The sequence below is a fragment of the Acipenser ruthenus genome, chromosome 45 (genome assembly GCF_902713425.1).
Source record: "Acipenser ruthenus chromosome 45, fAciRut3.2 maternal haplotype, whole genome shotgun sequence".
Taxonomy (NCBI): Eukaryota; Metazoa; Chordata; class Actinopteri; order Acipenseriformes; family Acipenseridae; genus Acipenser; species Acipenser ruthenus.
Window position 1 is genome coordinate 9,408,481 of NC_081233.1, and position 23,831 is coordinate 9,432,311.

Consider the following 23,831-nt stretch of genomic DNA (forward strand, 5'->3'; position numbering starts at 1 on the left):
TAGGATACTGAGCTCTGTAGCTAGAATTCTGTAAAATCAGGTAAACCAATACAGATAAAAAAAAATAAAAAATAAAACCATGTTTTCAGACTAAAATGTGAGCTGACTGTAAAGTCTCCCTGCCAGCTTGTTCTGTAATAATATCCCATCAATAATTCTATTCTGTAGTGTTGTGTTTACCCGTCTGTGGGTTTAAGCGCCCAGAGCAGAACATGTTTAAATCAATATACACAGAAATGATTTGGGAGAAAGGACTTGGTTGACTTTGTACAGGAGCTAGAGGCTGATTTACACACAGTCCTTCAGCACGGAGTGAACAGAGAGTGTTTTAACACAGCGGCTTTGAATGCCAACAAGCCTGCAGAAGATATATCCACACCACCGCGCTAATGTGACATCAACGCGCGTTTAGACTGTTCGCCTCATTCGCTGACTCTTATTAAAGCCTCTTCATATCCTGCATACATTAGGCGTGCACCACGCATCGCTTTCAGACCGCGTTCCTAATGACAGCGTTTCAAAACAAGCGTGGGGGTAATAACAGGGGATGAGATGTTTAGAAAGAGGAAGCTGTCAGTTTTATTATCTTGTTCAGCACATGCCCCATACAGTGCTGTGGTGAGGAAGGGTTGAGAGGAGAAACCTGTCCTGTGTCCTGTGTATTCAGAATCACTTCCAGGGTCGCTGAACTCCTAATGGTAGCACTTTGTGGAGCCCTGTCCATCTGTTATCACTCGTAGCTGGAAACAGTGCAGCGCAGCTCAGCGCAGAACACAGAGGGCTTCAACAAATAGCAAACAGAGGAGTGTTTGATGTGCACCATCGCTTTACCGCACCCTGCACATTACTTCCATTCCATCCTGCCTTCTAAAGAACGTGTTGGCGTTCCAGAACGCTGCTGCGTTCCACTGACACACGTGAGCTGGTGCTGTGATCGATGTTCCTTTAGAACAGGGGTGCCCAATCCTGGTCCTGGAGGGCCTGTGTCCTCCTGGCTTTTGTTCCAACTGTCCCCTAAATTATTTAATTGGACCAATCAAGCACTTATTAGAAGCTTAATCGGTCCAATTAAGCAATTTAGTGTACAGTTGGAACAAAAACCAGGAGGGCATTGGCCCTCCAGGACCAGGATTGGGCACCCCTGCTTTAGGACAAGGGACTGCTTCCCCTGGTGTGGATGCAATGCACACCCCACTCGCCCTGTCCCAACGCAACCCACACCCCACCCGCCCTGTCCCAACGCAACGCACGCAGCCACAAGTCACAAAGCGTGTCGTTTTCAAACAGATCCTGCCTTGTGCATTCCCAAAAGTTTACCCTGCATTTAGCACAGTTTACCCGGTTCGCTAAGTTTAATGCTATTCTCTGCAATGCTTACCTATGCTTTAGTACACTTTGCTATTATTACCGAGAGAGCAGCGCAATGGCACTAAAATGAATTACAAGCAGGACCGCGTTTTTAAAAGGTTAACGTAACATTATGAGAAGGGACCACTGTAACAAAGTGTCGGATTTATTCTCAACGTTTGCATTCTTACGGATACAACACTGGAGGGCATTTTTACAAATTAGCTTGTACAGTTCTTCTCGTTTCAATCTCCTTCCCTTCGCTTCCCCATTCTTGGCCGCATTACTTTTTTTAAAGGGGTTACAGAAAAGCAAGCCGTGTTTGTTGTGTGGGCGCACACGCGCACTGCCAGCCTGGGTGAAAGCCTCCTTGAAAGCCTGGGGTTCCAGCGCAAACCCGTTCCATTGTGAACTGCAGAATCTCTTTAACAACTTCCTTTTTGCATTTCAGAGTTCAAACCTCGAAGCAGCTCCTCCATTATCAACAGGGCTGCGTGCGCTTCTAATTACCATTTGAATTGAGGCACAGGAGACGTTTATTATCCACGCACCAAAATGCAGTTCACCTGCCTGCTAACTCCTGTTCCCTTCATTCCAAGATACAGTGTCGTCTTAAAGGGGAAGTGACTTTAGCCTTGCAATGAATGATGCTACATTATTTGTTTTTCCAAAAAACGTATTTCACGAATTCTAAGTGCGTGCTGCGGGTGTCTGTGCATGTGGAGATAAAGACTTTGCATGCCGCTACCCAAGTCTTTATCGGGTTTCAACCGGGCCCTCACTCTGCAATCAATCTGAAATAAAGACAGCGAGGCTCCTCGAAGGATATCCAGCACCTAACATCTTCCTCCCAGGTGCTTTTTCTCTGTTCTGGGTTCCGGTCCTTTATTTTCACTTTGAATGGACTGGTACCCAGCCTGCTGATGGTCACTGGCAGACCCCTTCAGCCACTGCTTCAGACTCAGAGTATAGGGCAGGCTTATTAGTACGCTGGTCTATCATGAAGTGACTGCATTCGTTTGAATAGGGGAGGGGGGTAGGTTGACTGACAGTTTCACCAGCCTGTCTTAAATCCACGGGATTTATACAGAGTGCTGTAACAACCCTCACACCTCCCTGTGTGATGCAGGCTGTTTCCTTATTGGCTCCGAATGGATCTGTGCTTTCAGGAAGCTGTGATGTGATGAGGGGGAAGAGTGTTGCTCATGAGAAGACATTAAGTATACCATCAGAGACTGGGACAACTGTAAATTTTACCTTGCAGTTTATATCCCACTCCCACCCAATACCCAGAGCCCCAACGGGCGCTACGTTTGCATACAAGATCACACATAAATAAATCAAACATCTCACAGTTCTTAACTCTCCATGTAGAAGTTTGTGACCCCAACCTATGAAAAGTCATAAAAAAAAAAATGTAAAAAAATAATATTTTAAAAAAAGTTCCTATAACAGGAGTGTTACGAATGAGCACCCTGAGGAAGTCTGACTGAAGTGCACGAGCCCAGTAAATGAAAACGTCCTGTAGCTGTTATGAGATCCCACCCGCTGGGCACAGCATTCCACGGCATCACACTTCAGGAACATCACATTGCTTTGCTGTCCCGTCCTGCCACCTCAGGAATCAGAAGAGCCCCTCTACCTCTCGCATCAGCACGGGTAAAGAACACACGAAAGCCGTGGCACGGTTATGATACCGCTGGGAAATGCAGAGGTAAAGCGAAGGGGAAAAAAAAAAACATCACAAGGCGTACGTTGTTTTAAATTTAATTTAATATTGTTAATAAGAGGCGATTTTAATCCAGAGCTGGTGAATGGAGCCAGTTTGACAGGACAGTACAGTACAGTACAGTGCTTGATTTGAATGTCTCGAGTTCATTCACGAAGCAGGAGAGGTGCAGCCCTGGCAGAATGGATACAGGCTTCATCACAACCCCTAGGATGGTGGGCAGGGCGAAACAAAACAGGAGGCGTGTCAATTGAAACGGTAGGAAGAAGAAAAAGTTGCTTGCTATTGGTCAGAAATGCATTTACATAGCTCCTGTTTCCTTTGACCCCGCCCATTTTCATTGTGATCACACCCAGTTTTGGATGGTAACTCCCAGCTCTAATTTGGCCCCACCCTTTTTTACAGCAAAGAATGAAGGTTAAGCTGCTGCAGTGAATTATAGGAACCCATCCCTATCTGGAGGCAGCATTACATTTTACTAATGTTGTATTTTTGCAAATCTCCAGTAATATGTTTTCCTCTTCCTAAGGGGCGTGTGCAAGTGCGATGGTGTGTGTGCGTGCGTATGTATGCGTGTCAGCGTGGTACTGTACCTGCTCTCTGGATTAAAGCACTTTTTACCATCAGTCCAGCACCTTCCACAAACACACCAGTCCATTAAGTGTCCCATTCAGCAAGGAAGTCACAATGCCTGCATTCAACAAGTCCGAACGCCCACAAACACGTAGAGATCTGATCAAGTCTTCCCAGTGAGGCTCCGTCTGTCTGGCTGAGAGAGGCAGGCTCCTGTCAGTCTGTCCGGCTGAGAGAGGCAGGCTCATGTCCGTCTGTCCCAGGGCGATGGCTCAGCCCTGGCTGCCGCAGGAGGAGAGGCTGTCGTAGAGGGAGTCGCTCAGCGATTCGGGGGTCTCCAGGACTGAGGGCCGATTTGGGGACAGCATGTCATCCTGCCGCTCCTTCACCACCTCCACCCCTCCTCCTCCTCCTCCTCCTCCGTCCTTCCCCAGCTCCGCGGACCCGCAGGCCCGGCCCTTCACCCGGCGGCCCAGCCCCAGGGAGGGGGGCAGGGGCAGCCCCAGGGAGGGGGGCAGGGGCAGGCTGGTGGAGGAGCCGGGGTCCCGGCCCGGCGTGGCACAGGGCTTCACGTTCTATCAGAAAGAACAAACAGAACATTTAAAAAATGAAGCAGTTTGACAGCGCAGAGGTCCAGCCTTCACCCTTTCACAGTCCTGATGTTAACATGCACAGCTGGAAACCATGCTGGAACCTCACAGGACTCCTAGGCTCCAGTCTGAGGTCGTGTAGATACACAGGTAAAAAAAAATATATATATATGTCCTGTTCTCATGTTTACTCAATAAAGGAGTTCTACCTTCAGCGCCACGAAGATCATTCAATAATATTAATAATATAATATCTTTATTTTTTATATAGCGCCTTTCATAGTGGACCACCATGACAAAGTGCTTTACAGAGGTAGACTGTGAACTGTGCATTATATGCAGAGTCCCTTACAATAGGACATTCAGGACTGAAAGGGTTACAAAGAGCCATAGAGTTGCTCAGGAAATTCAAAGAGCCATCAATACAATACAATACTGCAACACATGTCTGAAGCACATCAGTCATTCTGGGTGACTTAAAAGAATTGAACACTGCTTGCAGCTAGAAAAAAAAAAAAATTCAAAAGCGCAGATTTCTAAATAATAAAACTACTTTTCTAAAGCCCCCCTCTCCTCCCCTCTCCCCCCTCTCTCCCCTCTCCTCCACACCTCAATTGCATGTGGCACGGCTATTTCAGATGTTTAATACATGAGATGCAAAAGCAGCCAGCCTGCTTACAAAACCCTGATCTCTTCCTTTATACCATTAAATATTTAAAAAGATCTTTCAAAACAAACAAACAAAAAACAAGAGAGAGCCCTCACTCGGGACCCCAGCGCCACGCTTCCGCTGCGGGGCGATCCAGCTTCGATCCCCCCTCCCCGATGGCATCTCACACGCTCTCTTAATTAAGCTCCTGCATCTCAGATCAAACATCGGGACAAATTAATTTCAGTCGGAATGACAGGAACGTCCACGGGAGAGTTTAGTATAGTGACTAGAATAATAATAATAATCATCCAGAGCTACTCGATTACTCTCTTGTGCATTTTAGGCAAACATCTGCCTGAAGTAAAATCACAAGCCATTGTGAAATACAGTTGTTTAAAAACGCATGCGTGTCCCATAAAAAACAAAATGATGCTTTCTTATTTTTACAACGAGGTGCACGAAACAGGGTTTAAAATGAACTGACCTTGTGTCCCTTCAGGGGTTAAGAGGCATGGAAAGGCAAGAGAATTATGGGCTCCTCACACACATAACCAGAAGAGAGACTCCTGGGACCAGAAGGGTTCGAAGGTCAGTCGAACTCTACAGCAGCCAGGCACAACTCTGGCATGGTTTTTACTGAGTTACGTGTTCCGGCTGTGGGGAAGCCCAAACTACACCCGCCCACCCATCCCCCTGCTTGAGAAATACTGCAGATCAAAAAGATAAGTACACAAGGGATAAAATTCATTATAAAAAAAATAAAAACACACAAACGGTTTGCTTACTGGCCTCTGTTTGTACAAGGCTGGCCAAGTGTGACTCTTCAGAGCAGCAGGCCCGATTCTGCTTGAAATAAATACCCTGCCGATTGCGATGGCGCTTTTCCATTACGTTTCCAAGAGCACCAGCCAGCCTGTCAGCCCTTCCCTCACAAGCCCATAGTCCTGAGGAGACCTGGCCGACTGTCTCCTACGAAGCACAAAAGCCAGTCCAATCTCCATCTCCCCGTTCCCATGGAAACCAGGCAGTGAACAATAATCTGCATTTAGATTAAAACGCTTCCTCTCCCTCTCCAACCCTTTTAACCAAATACAGATATAACAGCCCATCGTTGATATCGCCCGTTTAAATCGACAGCTGGCTGGAATTGTGTTCTGCAAATTCTTTCTCTGCCCCAAACTTTAAAACCTTCAAAAGCCGATAAAAATCGCACCCGCTAACCCCTTCACGTGTTCTGCTAACACAACGGTAAGACACTTACTATTTTAGGTGGGTTTCAGCTGCCAATTGAACCTCACAGCATTGTAGCTCGACGGGCATTTTACACAAGAGACTCAAAGAGGCAGCTCTGTTGTCACACCAGCACTCGGCACTGCGCAGTCCTCTGAACAAGTCAAAAAGTCTTCAGCTAAGAGACTATGAAACTTTCCTTCAGCTTTCATCTTTTATTTACAAAAACACAAAACAAGAAACAGCTGTCAACCCTCGTCACTGCACAGATACTGCAGAACAGAACGTCCTCTTTGCTGGAATATTAAACAGGAATGACTTGTGCACTTTAAAATATTTACAAGGCTAGAGGTTCGGGTCGAGAGGAACAGTAAAGGAGACGCTTCCAGGCTCATGACTTCAGCAGAATTTTTCTTTTTGTTAATTTAAGGCGCTACTCCTCAAAGTGAGCCCCTGCAAATGAAACATGAAATGATGAGAGTGCTGATCTCGAGGACTCCTCTTTATGCAGATGTTAGAGCTACAAATTAAAAGCTCGTGTCTCTCTCTCCCCCAACCCCCCTCCCTTCTTCCCTGTTGTTTTTTTTTTTTTTAAGTCCGTCTCATATTATAGTTAATCACTCTTAAGCTTCTGTACCAGCCCGTTTCGCACTCCCCCGGCCCTGTCTTTTTAAAAGCAGAGTGGAAAAATTCTTTTCTGCAAACCGTCCCTAATGAGAGTCCCTCTGTCAGCTCTTCAATGGCACCCTAACGTTCCAAGACAGGAGCATCATTTCCATTTCACTTTTTCAAAAGCATTTCTTCTACCAACCAATTACATCTTCAGAAGAGCAGTGCTTTGCGATCCAGCAGACAGCTTGTATCCACTTCATAGTTTTAAAATGCCATAACTCGCGCGTTTAAAATATATATATTTAAAAAAAAAAAAAAATGTAGATAGCATTAGAAATAAGAAAATAAAATAAGAAATTGTCGTCTCGCTTCAAAGATCAATCAAGAACTCAAAACCTTGATTTATCCCGAACAAATTCTCATGACAATGACGATCCGGCAAGAGGCTCCCACCCCCAACAGCACACCACATCAACACTCAACCCCAAAATAAATACCTATTGTATTAAAATAAATTTAAAAAAGATTCTCAACTAAAGGGAAAAGGGTTGGGGGCACAAACACACAGCACTGAGAGTCTCCAGCAGTGAAGCTTCGGTCGGGCTGCAGCATTAGTATGCGTCGTGGGTTGAGCCTTCATCGCATTTCATTTCACCCACGGCTGGAAGAGTTCTAAATAACTACGGAATCTAACTATCTGTCACATTCCGTGAAAATAATAATAATGTCCTCGGGACTCTCATTACCGGACAAAGCACAGGTATCAACACCGGGTAATAGAAGAACCATCTCAATTCAGTGATGAGAGAGAGAGAGAGAGAGAGAGAGAGAATTCAACACACGCCCGTCTTGGATTCAATGTCACTTCATTAAGAAGTAACCTCTGCTGATGTTCTGTCAGGACTGGTAAGTGCTGGATTGGCGTGACTGTGGGGGTGCAGTGAGAGCTTCTGGTTTATTTCAGACTGTTTTATTGATCACAGCCCGAGTTACTGCTGGGTAATGAGGAGACAGGGAAGGCAAATGTTTTTGTTAAAAGGTTCACTTCTCTCTCAATCTGCCCCCCTCCTCTCATTTCTCACATGTGACAGATACTAGACACTCTCTCACATCAACACCCTGCAGGTACATCCGCTGTCCGTCTGGGGACATTCCATCAACTCCTGCTGTACAGTACAAAAATGAATGAATTGGTTTAATGTCCCTGGTCTGTAGAACAGAGCAGCTATAAAACTATACCCCTGACCATAGAGAACGTCAATACCATCATTTATTGAATGAATTAGTATTATATACAGAGCGCTATTTCAATATTTTATAATCTCGCAAACCCTCTTTGTATTCTCGTTAATAAAGCACATTGCTTACAACCGTGTTATAATATCTATATCTATATATATATATATATATATATATATATATATATATTATATATATAGATAGATAGATAAAATGTATGCATGTATGTATAAACTTATACACACACATATTTAAGAATATTGATATATTTATACATCAGTGTCCCAGGATTAAAAGGTATTTATTCTGAACAGGTGATATCATCATCATCATCATCATCGCCCTTCAGGCCGTGTTACTATAGCGACACGTGAGCGCTCACCCTTCCGAGCTGTGGGCCGTGGTGCGCCGTGTCCGAGTCCCCAGCCACGCCCAGATCCACGTCGGTCGAGGCACCGGAGGCTTTCAGATTGGGGAAGGTCCAGTGCCTGGACGATGGGGATCGTACATGAGCTCCATAAGCATCAACATCTGCAATGCAAGGGAGAAGGAAAGCGTGAAGGGTCACGAGATCAAACTTCATATCCAGGGAAAGGGAAGAGGGGGGGGAGGTTCTTATCAAAGCAGGTCTTTCCAGCAGAATTACCATGTTCCCGGATTACAGTAAATTCCTCATGTTATAATTCTATCCGCAGTCTCAATATTACAGGCTAAATAAAACTATTATTTTAAAACACACAGTTTTTATATCCAGATTTGTAGACCCGGGGCTCAGAGGGGGATAGGAGCGGTTCTGAATACGTGGTTATACAGCAGCAATGTAAAAACGCACAGACACAGTCACCTCCTGGGACGGCATTTGAAAGGTGACTCGACGACCCCTTGTTCTCCAACGCTGTGCTGTACAGGGCAGGGCTGAAGTAATTTTCCGGGGCAAACGTTTCACCCAAAGAGGAAAGCTCCCTCTCCAGGGTTCTGGCCTTGCGGGGCACTTTTGTTCCAGGTCCGAGTTTCCCCTGGGGACTGGATTCCTGCTCGCACCGGGATTTCACTTTCGGGATGCTTTTCCCTGCCGGACTGCCGGCGTAGTCGGGCAGAGGGAAGGTGCCGATCCCGCTGTCCAGAGTCCTTGTGGAAGAACCAGAACCTGAGAAACGTATAGATTGAAATGAGAGGGAAAGGAAAGGAGAGAAAAGGGGAAAGAAGATGTGATGGATGAAAAGTGTTTAACAATCTGCTTGGAGGAGAAGGAACTGCAAAATGTATTTTTACACTGATTCAAAAATACAAAACATATGCACAAATGTTGATCTTATAATGATGGTAATAGCTGTGTTCTAGGCTCTCACTTCAGTAGGTGACAGCGTGTGTGTTTGGATCAACTGCTCACCACAGCGAGACCAAAACCATTGCTTTAAATGAAAACTTTAAATGCATTTCCTTTATGCCCAAGATTCATGTCTTTGGAGCTTAGAATAAAAAAAAAATCTACACCTCATTAGAGTCAATGCAAGATCTGCAGAAAGAGAGACAGGTGTGTGTCTGTGATTGCATGTGTGTGTGTCGGTGTCATAGCAAACTTAAGCACGGTACCTGCAAAATGCTGAGAATTGACCAAACTTTCATCAGCAGTGATGTCATCTTTGCTGACCAGATCCAATCCCTTAAATAAATAAAATTAGTTAAAATATATTTAATGATCTTGGGGAGCATGGGAACTCTTCTGTAAAAACGGACTTTCATAAGACATGGGGGTTGAACAGAGACGGGCGCATTACCTTGTCTACCCCTGGCAAGTCTTCTCTGCTCTTAATGTGGCTGATAACCCCATTCCTCTGGGAGCTGAATATGGGACGGGATTTCTTGGAGTCGAAGGAGAGCCGTCTGTGGTCCACACAGTTACTAAAGGGAATATCCCTTTCATCAACCCTGCAGATTATGAAGACCTTTGTTAGACTTGATCTCTCTCTCAGACACGCTGCAAAGCCAGTTCTGTTCCTCGGTCACGGACCACCAGCTTCTAATTAATTATCCAAAACTATTAAAAACACTCGGTCGTGCTGGATTGAGAAACGTCTTGAAGACTTTGAAACGCTGGTCACGGAACTTCAAGTTTCTTTTGCATTTCTAAATAAATTAGTCAGCAAATGCAAAAAAGACACGACTGCTTAATCTTTCCTTTGCACACTGTGCCTTTACTTTGTCAGTCAATATGAACATTTCACTTTTTTTTTTTACAGTTCTATCTTGCACTGGTTCAATCCTCGTATAAAATGGAAGAATTGGGATGTATTTTATTAACTCAATACAGTCAAAAATGTATTGAGAAGAGCATCAGTCTTCAAAATGACCACTGAAGAATTCCTTTGAACAACTCTGACTTAGTTTTAGTTCCTTGATCTTACCTGTTCAGCAGCTGTTGCATGAAGTTATCCGAGGCCACCTGTCTGTACACGACGGACAGTTCGTTCTGCGTTTGCTCCACGACGACGTCGCGAGGGTGCCCCCTGCCGCTGGGCTTGTCCTGGGCCATGCCGTTGACATAGGCTCGTTCCTCCTCCAGAGCCTTCCTCAGGTCCTCTGCCTTGGCCATCAGCTTGGAGATGTTGAGGCTCTCCACTTCCAGCTTCTTCTTGGCGTCCTTGCTGGAAGACGAGGACGACGACGCGCCGAGCTTCCACTCCTTCTTGTCCTCCTTGAACTTGGACGGCTCAGCTTTCCTGTTCAGTGCGGGCAGCTTGCTCTTCTTTAGTCCAAACCAGCTGGCTATCCCGTTGGACGCTTTCTGCTTGACCTCGGCCACTTGACCCCGGTCCTGCTCCTGAAGCTTCAGCATGTTCTCCTCAATCCCCTTCATGACCTTCTCTTCGATGGCAGACTGGATGCTTGGAGCAAGATGCCTCTTGTCACCGTTGAGATCTGGCTGGGGAGCCTTGGTGGAGGAAGGGGAAGTGCTTTCGGGGTACGCATGGTTCTTCTTTTCGTTGAGCTCTTGAATCTTGCTTCTGTCTGCTTCGCTATTTGGACAAGTCTTTGGGCTTCTTTTCTGAGACGCGGACGACCTCAGTTCCTCGTGCGCTTGCCTTGCTCCCTTGGGACAAGCCTGGCCTGGAGGTTTGGACGGAGATTTGGAAGGTACCTTGGTAGGACTGCCCTGGGGGCTGGTCACAGTTTTATTGTTGGAAGAAGGGCTCTGAGCGTTCACACATTTCATGTAGTTTCTCAAAACCTGAGGCGAGTCTGGAGAGGAAGTGGAGGAAGGCACGCCAGCCTTGCTTTTACTGATCTCTGCTTTTGCTACATAGGCTCTGGAAGCATACGTTTCAAGCTCCATCCTGGGGTTTGAGGAGCTCGACTGGAAAGACTTGACTCCAGATTCGTAAGCAGGACAGGGGCCTTGGAGTTTCTGCCCATACCCGCCCAGGTTTGGCTTGGGGTGAGGTTTGCCGTCAAGGGAATCTGTGTATTTTGAATGCCTAGGGTCTGGACCCCCAGCGCTCCTGTCGCCTTGCCTTTCAGCCGTTTTACTTTTCTCATTATTACCGGGTGAAGAGAACTTCCCGTTGTGCTGAATGTCCTTCTTTTCCAAGGGGGAGGCCAGGCCAGATGTCCCAAGTTGCTGCGGTGGGTCTTCAGTACTTTTCAGCTTCCCTAGAGCGGCTAAACGCTCCTTGAACGGAAGATGGCCAGATTCACTCGGAGGTTTTCCAGCTACTGGCTTTTTGTGCGAGGAAGAAGCCTCTGCTTTCTTAGAGGCGGGAGGCTGGAGAGACGACTCAACGTTCTGCGCCACAGATTCCGGCAGCGTTCTCTCAAACTGCCTGTCCTTCATGCTTGAATACAATTGACTGTTTTGGGACTTGTGGCTTACGGACACACTGGGCAAACTGTGGTGATCATGGAGTTTGTACCACACCGGATTCTCAGTGTACATTTCTTGATCCACTTCAACAGAGATGCATATGGCATCTGCAGAAGGGGCTGGACTTTGGGGTTCCGAATAAGCCTGCTGCCATTCAGGGCTGTTCAATTTATTGTCCAAAGATGCCGACTGACAGGAATTCAAAGGCGCTTCTGAACAGGAAGGGAGTTTAGTTTGGTGCACCTTTTGTAGAAACTGTATCGAACCTTCACTGGCACAGCCTGCGGAAATGTCAGATACATTCTCATAGTTTGGGACCTTTTGGGAGAACCTGGCCGGCTGGCCCAGAGATACCAGTTTGGAAGAGTTTGCTGCACTGGGGTCTCTGCTGGCTTTGGGAGCGGAGGGGCTGCTGTAAGTGGTTTCGCTTTGCATTGCCAGATTGGCCTCAGGCTTTGGAGGAGAGGTTGGCGCAGAATGTGTGGAAGGATACGAATCGTTCTTGGTTGAAGCTGCTTGGGGTCTGTCGCACTCGGCAGTAACTGCTCTCCGTGCCATCCCAGGAGAGTGATAGACCTCGTAGTTGTTGTTCCTGCACGGAATCTTCGAGCTGCGTGTGAGCTGCGGGCTGAGCCGCAGCGGGTTTGCAGCTTGAACTCTCTCTCCCATGGATGGTATCTTCAGGAACTTGAGCAGCCGGGACGGGGAGGAGATGGGAGAGGACTTGGGCTCGGCCAAGCCCAAAGGGGAGGTGGGGCTCAATATCAATTTAGCTTTCCCTGGAGTTGACTGCTGCAGGCTATTTTTCTCGGTCAAGTCTGAAGGCAAATGCAAGTCCACCGAGACCTTTTTGGAGGAGCAAGCCTCGTTAGAAAAGTATGAACCATTACAGATCTGCTTATTAGATTCCGGCTCGCAATACGCAATTTGGGATGCGTCGGATTGTCCTGAAACAGTCAGATTTGAGGTAGTGGTATATAGGCTGGTTTTTGTATTTGCCCCTTCGGTTTGGTCTCTGCTGTTGTAGTCTTTGTAACATTCCAGTTTGAGGAAATTTTCCTCTGTGCTGATAACTGGCCCTCCACTTGAGTTCTGATAAGTTGCAATTTTCATGTGCTTCAAATTGTCCATAATAGAAATTTCATTCCAGCTTTCACTTTGTACAGATTTACACTGAGGAGTGATTTTAGCACCAGGGATGTTAAGGGAAAGGTTCATTTTCCCGTCAACCAAGCAGGGATCTAGGGGCTCCCCGCTACGAGACCCCTTTAGTTCTACGTCTATTATTAGGGAACTGAGGTACGTCTCTGTGCCCGAATGAGGTTTGAGCTCAGCACCAGGGCTCGGACCAACATCCGAGGAAGAAGTCTCTGCTGCTGTACTGCTACCGTGAATGCTGGGGTCGCTTGTGCCGTCTGCAGCTCGGACGGGTCGCCCCGAAACAGGAGGGTGTTTGGGGTTTGTGCTGCTGGAGTCCGCAGGACTCGGCTTCTCCTCTTTAGCGGGGCTCACAGCAAAGGAGTTCTCAGAGTCGCCTTGCTGCCGCTTGAAAAGGCCGTCCAAGCTTTTGTGAGAGAACATCAGGCAGGACTGGCAGCTCTCGTACTCCGTCCCGCTGTCCTCGGGAAGCGTCCCCTCCCCGTTCACATACTCGTGAATGTCCGAATCGAGGCTCGTCCGCCCTGCGTGCCCCGTAAAGGTCGGGCCGAAGTCCCTGAAGGAGGAGAGGCTGGAAGACGGGAGAAACTTGAGTGGGTCGGTTTCCTCCAGCTTCCTCAGGACCTCCAGGATATGCGCTTTCTTCTTGAAGAACGGAGACAGCGCGTCCATGGAGCCCGCAGGGGCCTTGGCTCCGGTGCTGCCATTGCTCGTTCTCTCACCGTCGGTCTGGAAGAGGAAAAAGCGACACATTTATAACAAGGAAACTGTTGAGAACAAAAAACAAAAACAAAAAATAAAAAAAAAAAGCTTTTATGTAAAAAATTCTTTGGGAGGTACGACACCTTTAAAAACTGCTGTTGGATTAATATGGTTCCTGTCTATTTATGCCAATATCGGTGATAATTTGTGTTTGTTGCATGCGTACAGCACACAACCCTGAGCAGACTGCCTCAAGGTGAAGCACAAGTTGTGCCCTAAAGCTCCAGACAAGGAGGAACAAAATAAAAGGACTGAATCAGAGAGAGAGAGAGAGAGAGAGAGAGAGAGAGAGAGAGAGAGAAATGCAAATCAAGACTCAGCCATACGTGACCAACCAACCCCAGGGAGGGTTTAGCTTTAATTAAAGTAGTAATTAATTCTGTAATTTGAAGAGGTTTCCCTGGAACAGTGAATCTGCTGAATATATATATTTTTTTTTAAATAAGTCACAGGCACCCTAGTGGATTCTGTCTTGTTTTATTAAATAAAGCTTGGCAACTCAATGAGAAACTCTTAGTATATACTGGGAATATTCAGACTTTTTGGCTTAAAAGAAAAACAAAAAACTGAATAAAATTTTAACCTGCATCCTTACTACAGCATCTACTGCATGTAAAGTCTTTATATAAATTCTAACATTGTTCAGTAAAAACGAAGGGGCAGAATAAACTAAAGCCAGCTTTGTTGGTTGCGCAACTTTCTGTGAAACTAGTTGCCAATTACGTGTAGATTCAGCTTTTAATGCGAACACCGCAATATGGGGACTACAACTTTATAAGTGACGTTTTTGATGTAATCTTGAATTGCTTGAGGGGCCGAATGAAAAATCAATAGCAACCGCGGAAGGAAGATGGCAGCGAGATCTCAGAAATGAAGCTTCGTCTCAATGGCTAGAGAGAGAGAGAGACAGAGAGAGAGAGACACACACAGAGACAGAGACACACACACACACACACACACACACACACAAGAAGAAACTGCAGGTCTTTCTGGGAGAGATGAGAGAGGAAGCAGTAACAGCTGCAGAGTCTGTAGAGTCCTGCCACAGGGCCAGAGACATGGGAGATGAGACCGACTCACAAATATCATTCGGTTTATTTCAGGTTTGTTCTTTCGTGTTCTCTAACACACTGGATATTTAGAAAAAACTTGTTGAACTTGTCATGCCAATAAAGTAATCTGAACTTCGAGAGAGAATAAGAATCCATATTCAATTCGACACCTCTGATGATGTCGACTTGACAAACACAATCAGTCACCGCGGGGAACGAATCCAGAGTCCTGGGCTTCCATTCCGCTCCGCTCGGGCGGCTCATATCTTTTGTTTATTAGTTTTTATTTATTCGTTTATTCCTAAAGGCTGAAGCACAGACTGCAAACATCCACATGAGTGCATTTCAAAGTCTGAGCCGCACTCCCTTAAGGAAAGGCTCGGGAGCGTGTTCAGTATTGGAAGCTGGGACAGAATTGTGGATGCCCGATTAATCTCCGGTCTGAAGCTGGAAAGCGTTACAGAATGGACACAGTCAGGTGAATTCACACTTTATGAAAGGCCCTCAAATTAAAATCAGGGATTTGATTCCTCACTGGTCATCGTCATTTAATTCTGTTCATATATATGTGTGTGTGAGTGTGTGTATTCGGTTCATATCTGTGCGTGTGTGTGTGTGTGTGTGTGTGCACACGTGTATTCTGTTCATATCTCTGTGTGTGTTCTGTTCATACCTGTGTGTGTTCTGTTCATATCTGTGCGTGTGTGCGCACGCGTTCTGTACGGAAAGCTGCAGGGTCCTAAAATATAATTCCTCGGTATCAGGTTTCCATTATAGTTTATGGTTTATTTTGAATCCACTTAAACCAGTGGCTGACATGAATAACACTGCTCTACAAATATGACCTTTCGCCGAACTCGTTCAGATTTATTATTATTATTATTGTGCATTTGAAATGGAAAGAGCTGCAGTGTGGCGCTCCGCTGTGTGGATGAAGAGATCCTCGCTGTGCAGCGCATGCTGGCACCGTGGATTATTAGAGCTGTTATTCCTCCACTGATCTCACCTTCGTGTGCGCCCCAGTGAGAGAGTCGATCGTCTTCTCAGAGTCCCGAAGCTCAGCATCCCATACCTGCTCTCGGACGGGCTCCGAGGTCTGCTAAATACAAAAAAACAACATTTCATTTCCATTGTAAGATTAGGCTCAAGGGTGTGTAACTGAAGGCTGAGGTCAAATAGCATCCCCCGTCTCTCTAACCAAGAGCTCTTAGACAACGCTGGCATTTTTAATGAAATCTTACTTTGATTAAATCTTTTGCACAACTAAATAAAACATATTCAGTCTGCATACGCAAACACACACACACACACACACGCACACGCGCACGCACACACACACACGCACACACACACCCCACCCCCCCTCCACACACACGCACGCACGCACGCACGCACGCACACACACACGCACACACACACACACAGGGGGCTGTGGATTCACATCTCTTCCCTGTTAAGCTTGCTTTTCCATCCCGTGCGCAATTACATTATCAACCCCCAGTCAGCTTCCATTATTTCCACCCCCATTAAAAGAGAATTAAATTGCATTCACAGCAGACGGCATCACATTCCACACACTTATTATATTTAGCAAAAACGGACAGGGCTCCCTAGATTCTATTTCAAACACAAATTATTTTTTCGCACAGGTAGAGATTACATTGAGGAACCCAGAGGAGGACGGAGAGGGGGCTGTCATTTTAATTTTACAGAAACAGAGAGAGTGTTGATTTACTTCCTTGGTAATTACATGACAACGTGCTTCTATTAAAAAAGAAGCATTCAGATTCCAAACAAGATTACAGGCACCAGCAAATCAACAAGCCGTGGAATACCAACGGAGCCGACGCTGTGAATGTGCACGCTCACACCCCCACCCCCACACCGTGTCCACGCACCTGCACCAGTGAGCCGGGCGTGACCTGCAGTTTCTGCTGGAAGAGCTCGCTCAGGGTGTGGTTCTGCCTCTCCAGATCGAACACCCTCATCTTCAGCTTGATGCATTCCTCACGCAGGTCCTGCAGGGAGACCAGGCAGCCACTCCGCTTTAAAAGCACTCATTCATACCAAGAAATCAAACAGCCAACAGGCTTCGTGCCGGGCGGAATCGATTCTCAGCTGAAAACCTCTCCTCGAAAATTGCTTTTTGTGAGATTGGTTTGTTCGGAGGAGATGATCATAACCATTAAAACTGACAGCATGACATTCCCAATCCTGTAATCGCTGGCAATGATTACAGTGCCTGTACAATAAAACACTGACACCTTGAAATATACAGAGCAGATCTGCAGAGTACTGTACTGTACCCCGTGCTGCTCCCGTCAAATACAGGAACGAGACATTCCTGCCCTGGGACAAGCAGTTCAACTCCGAGTACAGTTACATCTGAAAGAATCCAGCGTGCATGCATCAGTGCCCTCCCCCTCCCCCTCCCCCTCCCCCTCCCTACTCCCTGCTGGCCAGTGTGGAATGAAGCAGCAAAATAAACTTAAACTTACCTTCTGGTTAAGGAGTGCCTGTACCACATGGTTGGCCACCTTGAATAATATAAATAAAGAAGAGAGAGTGAGAGAGAAAGAGACACACACACACACACACACACACACACACACACACAGCTGACAGGTCTATCAAGCCCTTCAGTCTCCTTGTTCAATCCAGTGCAGGCTGCCTGCGGTGCTAATCTTGAGCTGGATCACATTATTATCCCGGTCTCATCATGATCTGTGATCGGTCACCCGCTGGAGGAGAGGACTCGATTTCAGCGATTCTAGAAGACGTGTCTTCTTGCAAACCTCTCAGAGACACATTGCTATTAACAGAGGGTAGCTAGCTGGCTGTTTAAGGGTTTGCTTTTTAGGTTGAAATAGGCTTGTATTAAAAGTGTGACAGAATCTACATAGCCTATATCTATCAAAAGGCTCAAGCAAACAGTAAGGCAGTTCAGCCTGTGCGATGGAAAGCCTGATTAATGAGACCCTCTGTGTGTACAGTATAGTCAAACATTTACCAAATCAGAGGACTGAAATGAGTCTGTACAAAATATCAAACCATTTTAATATTTTCCCTCCCCAGCTCTGAATAAACCTACCTCGTCCAAACATCTTTCATAGGCTTCACGCTGACTCTCGTTGACCAGGGCCAGAGCAGAGTTCTCTGCCTAACGTGACGAAAGAAAGAAAGAAAAAAAGGAAATTAGCACAACCACGTCTGGTGCTGAGAGACTGGCAGGGAGGCAGGTCCTGCTTCATCCCTGGTGGCTGAGTGGGTTCAAGCACAAGGCCTGGATGTGCATGCTCAGTGTGTTTGAAACCGCATCCCAGTAACAAGAGACCCCACTGCTTACTTCAGCAGCGACAAGACAGCTTACTTTAAATAGCTTGCAGGACTTCAGGTGAGAATGTATCTCGTATAACACAGAAGGATTGAAGACCCTTGAACTTTTATATTACTGGACTACCAGCAACAGGCTGAGATATCAATCTGCTCAAGCCTTCTTCACTGGCACTGTAATACCGTGCAAATAATTATATATATATATATATATATATATTATATATATATATATATATATATATATATATATATATATATATAATTAAGACACAGAGTGTGAGCGACAAGCAGGGCATAGGTAGGGTATTAATAACCCGCGCAAAGTGAAGCCATCGCACATTACAATGAAACTGCAGGAACAATTTAATAGGGATCAAATGAATAGCTGTCACAGGCACAGAAAACACAGCAAGACAAGGCTGCTCTTAAATATGAAGAGGAAAATAAAACTCTCTCAAGCGATACACGTGTTGAGCGTGCGTTTACCACGGAGCTACCTGAGGAAATGAAAGTGCGGGCACAACAGATTGCAGAGGAACCTCGTGGAAATGAAAAATTAAAAGCTTCAATTAGCAGACAGCCATTCCGGGCTCCGTCCTTGATCATGCACGCTATTTTATAACACTGCAATTGTGCAAGTACATGTGTGTTTAGTAAGTAACGACTATGTAAAGACACAGCAATTAAAAAGACAGTTCACGTGAAGTGTTACCTCGGTTTCACGTGTAAGACTCCTCACACACTGCATATTTGAGCATGCAATTTGACATTAATATTCAGAGGTGTGGATCCCTGGCTCTCCTGTGAGAAATGAGACGCTACATTTCTAAAGACATTTTTACTTCAGCCGCTGATACGACCAGATCTTTTGGAGAAGGGAGGATAAATATATATTTTTGTATTATTTGTTTATATATTTCAGTGAAATTGAACGTGTCTGTGTAATGTGTGCTGAATACGAGGAGTAAAAGGAAGGGTTATATGCCAAGGGAATTTTATGCATTTAATATCTGCATTGAGGAAATATAAAGTAATATTGTGTGCCGAGCGATAAAAGGTAATTGATTGATTTGATTTTCCCCATCCATAGCTGAAGATAAACTTCAAGGGGCGTGATTAGAATGGTGGTGTCGTTCTATTCCAGGGAGACATTCTATTTTCCACTCTCAATTCCTCTGTCGCCGGTGGTAACCTGCAATAGCCACTCCCACTTCAGGGGTTGACTTGACCATCTCTCCCCTGCACAGATCAGACACAGTCGGTTTTTGTTGGAGCATTTTAACAGCAACCTCATGGCTTCATTAAAAATAAAGTTAAATGCTGATAAATTCAGACTGCCGACAGAAAGGCAGAACATTTCTACAAAAACAAAACCACATAAAGAAAGAGAACCGCACGGCTTTGAAGTTTGAGATGAAAGGCGCTTTGGAAGCCTGTACTGTACTGACAGGGATCCCATGAGAGGCTTGAGGCAGCGTGCGAGGGAACGAGACACCCCACTCATCCCACACACACAGATCATCATGAGAGGAGAACGACTTCACTGCTTCAGAAAATAAAATAAAAAAATTACATCAAATCTGAATAGAATTTCAGTGCCTTCTTACTGCCTCGGACAAAGACAGAAAGACTTGTCTGCTGCCATCTCGTGGATAGCAGTGGAACTGCACGTCACAGCTCAGGTCTGCTGCAGTACAGGGTTCCATTCCCTTCTCGCAGTTTAACCTACAGAGCCGCATGCAGAGGGAATGCATTGGCTGCCAGCATTAAAAAAAAATTCCACAACGATGTTTCAGTCAGTATAAAAAGAGGCAAATCGGTACAACTATTTAAAGACAGCTCCCACCTCCAGCACTCTTAACCTCTCCAGCAGCTCCTCGCTCTTCTCTCCTCCCTCCATCTCGGCGACGCGCGGCTCGCTGGCACCCTCTGGTGGTTCCCCGGCGTCGGTGCACTCCCTGTGCTCTGCAGCGTCGGACATGGTTTCCTGCAGAGAGCACACGGCAAAATAAATAAATAAATAAATAAATAGAATAAAAACGTGCATCACAGCTGGCAGACCGTCCCCTACCAACTCCCCTCTGCGTCCTTGTTTAATTTAAAACTATAGAGATTATCATACCGTTTACAGTGAAACAAAATCACCAGCTCTAACCAACCAATACACACAAACCCAATACAAGCGAATAGCAGAGAGAGACAGCGGTGTCTGGAAACGCAAAAGACGAAAAAACGGGAATGCAACACTAAGGTAAGGCAATGCTTCCCCCGTAGCAGCTGCAGTGGTTGCAGACGACATGAATATTCTTTGAGAAGTCTCAGCGAGTAGCGGCAGAAAGTTACCTCGGACGCTTTAGACTCTCAGAAGGATACTGCAGTTAATGCAACAGCTGACAGGCGCGCCACCAGGGCAAGCCCTTCTCGCTGCAGATCGGAGCTGCTGCTGCTGCTTGAAAACTGGGGTGGAAGAGGAGGAACCCGAGCCCAGATTAGCAAGAGGATTTACAGTGTCATTAGCAGGGGTAAGAGGAGATCCCCCTACTGCCCCAGTTAGAGTAGAGAAAGGACATGACCATCCTCAGCATCTAGCCAGGGCACTGTGGCAGGTTCTTTACCCTCAAATACAAAAACAAGCGGGTTCTTTACCCTCAAATACAAAAACAGGCGGGTTCTTTAGTTCAGGGCTTGGAGTATTATTATTCTGAGACTTCTAATTTGATATTTTATATTATATATATATATATATATATATATATATATTATATATATATATATTATATATATATATATATATATATATATATCACACACACACCCCTCCCACTAATGTAGTCTGACCGTTTGCCCTCGTAACGTGAGAGATGCTTCACCGTGGTTTCACTGCGAGTATTGATCATGCCAGCGCTGTGTGGATCGTTGATCTGTGTTAACCTCTTAATGGGAGGGCAGGAAGGTTTAATTGGAGAGGAGTTTGTTTTATAACCCGTTAGGTGAATGGATTAGCATATACTGGAAAGCACCAACGATCCCTGATTAAAATTAACCAAACCCTCTCACCGCTCGCTGGTGCGAGGCTGCTCTTGAAAACAGTCACTAATGTCCTTCGTCACTTCGCATCCTGAACCAACTTCACTGCCAACCCAACAGCAACTCAATTAAACAATTTAGAACAAAGAGCAGGACTGGAAGGGACAACTGTGGCCAGCCCTGGTCTAACTTCATGACTAAGTTTATTTTTAGCCAGCAGTCCTTATGTCCCCTTTTCAAAACCTCCACAGCACTCTCTCACACTGACCAGCCCCTCCACAGCACTCTCTCACACTGACCAGCCCCTCCACAGCACTCTCTCACACTGACCAGCCCCTCCACAGCACTCTCTCACACTGACCAGCCCCTCCACAGCACTCTCTCACACTGACCAGCCCCTCCACAGCACTCTCTCACACTGACCAGCCCCTCCACAGCACTCTCTAACACTGACCAGCCCCTCCTCAGCACTCTCTCACACTGACCAGCCCCTCCTCAGCACTCTCTCACACTGACCAGCCCCTCCACAGCACTCTCATACTGACCAGCCCCTCCACAGCAGTTGCTGGAGTTCCTGCTCGGAATGCAATTAATTGATCAGCTGCTACAAGCAACTTCCGGAGGTCCTAAAATAAAGCGACGGGACATCCCACCTGTGGAGCAAAATGGAGCCGTACTAGGTGGCTGCATTCCTCCAGCCCACGAGAGATGTTTGCTTTTCTATTTTCAGGTCTGTTCGGGGTGCAGACGACACTGGCTTGTAAACACTCATGGGCTGCACTATATATTCTGCACCAGTGAAGGTTTGTTTTTTTTCACCACTTCTGTTCGTTTTTTTTTTATTATTAAGCTTTCCATTTTGCACCCTCTAGCTAAATCTCCTTCCACATGTGTTGCTTCATGTGCCTACGCACAGACCCAACGACAAAGCGGGTTATACACACACACCAATCAAAGAAACAGCCTGATCCCTCCTGGCAGGACCTTCAAGGCAATGTGAAGATGTCGCCACGCACGACAGGAGAACTAAAAGGACGAGACGTGGCTAAATCACAGCGACTCACGTTCAGAACTGCAGTCAGCCGTTACCCAGAGAGTCAGCGACAGAAACACTACGCAGGGTTCAGGGGTCAGTTTCATGCAAGTGCCCGCCCCCCCCCACCACCCCCAGGCTCCATAATAAATGCTGATGAGTTCTGAATTTTAGTTTGTTTTAATTGCAGACTTGTTATCTCCTGGGCTAAATCACCGAGAAAACTCAAAATAAGGCAGCGAGGCCACCTGCCTTTTCAGGACATTTCAATGAGCAGACCTTAATAAATGAGGTTTCACTGCATCACAGACTTCATATGAAGCTTCCCTTGCAGGCTGACGTGAAGCAATTTCCCCCTTTCAGCAAAACCGATGGAGATGCGTTGAACACACAGCTCTGCATGCTGGTATGCAGCAGGGATTAGGTTTGACTTTATAAAACCAGACGTTTCCATTCGGCTTTGTGGTCCAGCGGTTAAAGAAAGGGGCTTGTGTGACCCTGAGTCACTGAACCTCCTTGTGCTCCGTCCTTCGGATGAGACTCAAAACAAATGAGGTCCTATTGGAAGTGACTCTGCAGCAGCAGCTGTGAATGCATCTGCTAAAATCACCAAAGAATAATAATAATAATAATAATAATAATCCCAAATCGTGGTTCTGTTTGGGTCTCCCAGCAACACAACCTGCAAATCGCTGCTAATGTACAGAACAGCGTGGCAGAATTAGCAGGCAAGCTGTGATAGGATGGAGAGGAGTCCCTGCTGAGAGGATCAGCGGCGACGCGAAGGTGATCAAAAGAATAAACTCCACCTCCCAGCAGCCCCTGGGGCATTCCGGAGACTTGGCAAGGACCCCCCCCCCTCCCCCGCCCCTGCCAACCACCACAAAAGGAGTCGTCTAGTGAATTTGCCCGACAGCCCATTTGTAAACCAGTCTAATGAGTTGGGCTCGGCTGATTATTCAAACACAAGCTAATGAATATTAAAATCAAAATTAAATAATTGACAGCTTATGTTCCTTATTTACGATTAGTGTTGGTCTGTAAATCACACAACACACCCCCTCCCCCCCCCCCCCCCCCTCAGTGCAGAATTCTGCAAATCAGTCGTTGCATAAACTCCCTCCTCTATTCTTTAAAAAATACACCTCAAAACAAACAGCACTTCATTAACTATTATTTGAAAGATCGCTTGTTAAAAGGCAGTTACTGCATGTGTGTTATAAAGCCATCAGGGTTAATGGAAGTGTAATTATTACATAAATTTAAAAAAAAAATCTATCTTCTATAGAATTCAACCCAGGCTTGTGTACATTTTATATAATTAGAAACAAATCAGTAATGTAAATCACAATTAGAGACGCCTGGTAAAATACATCAATCAAATGAGGCTCTCTGCTGTGCTGTACTGCTGTGCTGAGGCTCCCTGCTGTGCTGTACTGCGGCTCCCTGCTGTGCTGAGGTGCTCTGCTGTGCTGTACTGCTGTGCTGAGGCTCTCTGCTGTGCTGTGCTGTACTGCTGTGCTGAGGCTCCCTGCTGTGCTGTGTTGTACTGCGGCTCCCTGCTGTGCTGTACTGCTGTGCTGAGGCTCCCTGCTGTGCTGTACTGCTGTGCAGAGGCTCCCTGCTGTG

At 46.1% G+C, this 23,831-nt stretch overlaps 1 protein-coding gene across 7 annotated transcripts in view; it reads right to left on the bottom strand.

Annotated features, from left to right (window-relative positions):
* Positions 1-3,102: 3,102 nt before the first annotated feature.
* LOC117401092 (nck-associated protein 5-like) overlaps positions 3,103-23,831 on the bottom strand; it is a 33,024-nt gene continuing 12,295 nt past the window's right edge. For 5 of the 7 annotated variants that reach the window (XM_059013067.1, XM_059013066.1, XM_059013065.1 and 2 more), the window contains 11 exons: positions 19,989-20,129; positions 17,898-17,966; positions 17,305-17,343; positions 16,705-16,824; positions 15,813-15,905; positions 10,378-13,721; positions 9,751-9,901; positions 9,566-9,635; positions 8,805-9,119; positions 8,355-8,503; positions 3,103-4,224 (listed from right to left, as the gene is read on the bottom strand). In XM_059013067.1, coding sequence (XP_058869050.1) covers positions 3,922-4,224; positions 8,355-8,503; positions 8,805-9,119; positions 9,566-9,635; positions 9,751-9,901; positions 10,378-13,721; positions 15,813-15,905; positions 16,705-16,824; positions 17,305-17,343; positions 17,898-17,966; positions 19,989-20,123 — 4,788 coding nt within the window. In that variant the 5' untranslated portion in view covers positions 20,124-20,129 and the 3' untranslated portion in view covers positions 3,103-3,921. The remainder of the gene's footprint in view (positions 4,225-8,354; positions 8,504-8,804; positions 9,120-9,565; positions 9,636-9,750; positions 9,902-10,377; positions 13,722-15,812; positions 15,906-16,704; positions 16,825-17,304; positions 17,344-17,897; positions 17,967-19,988; positions 20,130-23,831) is intronic. The other 2 variants (XM_059013062.1, XM_059013063.1) reach the window with 2 other exon arrangements.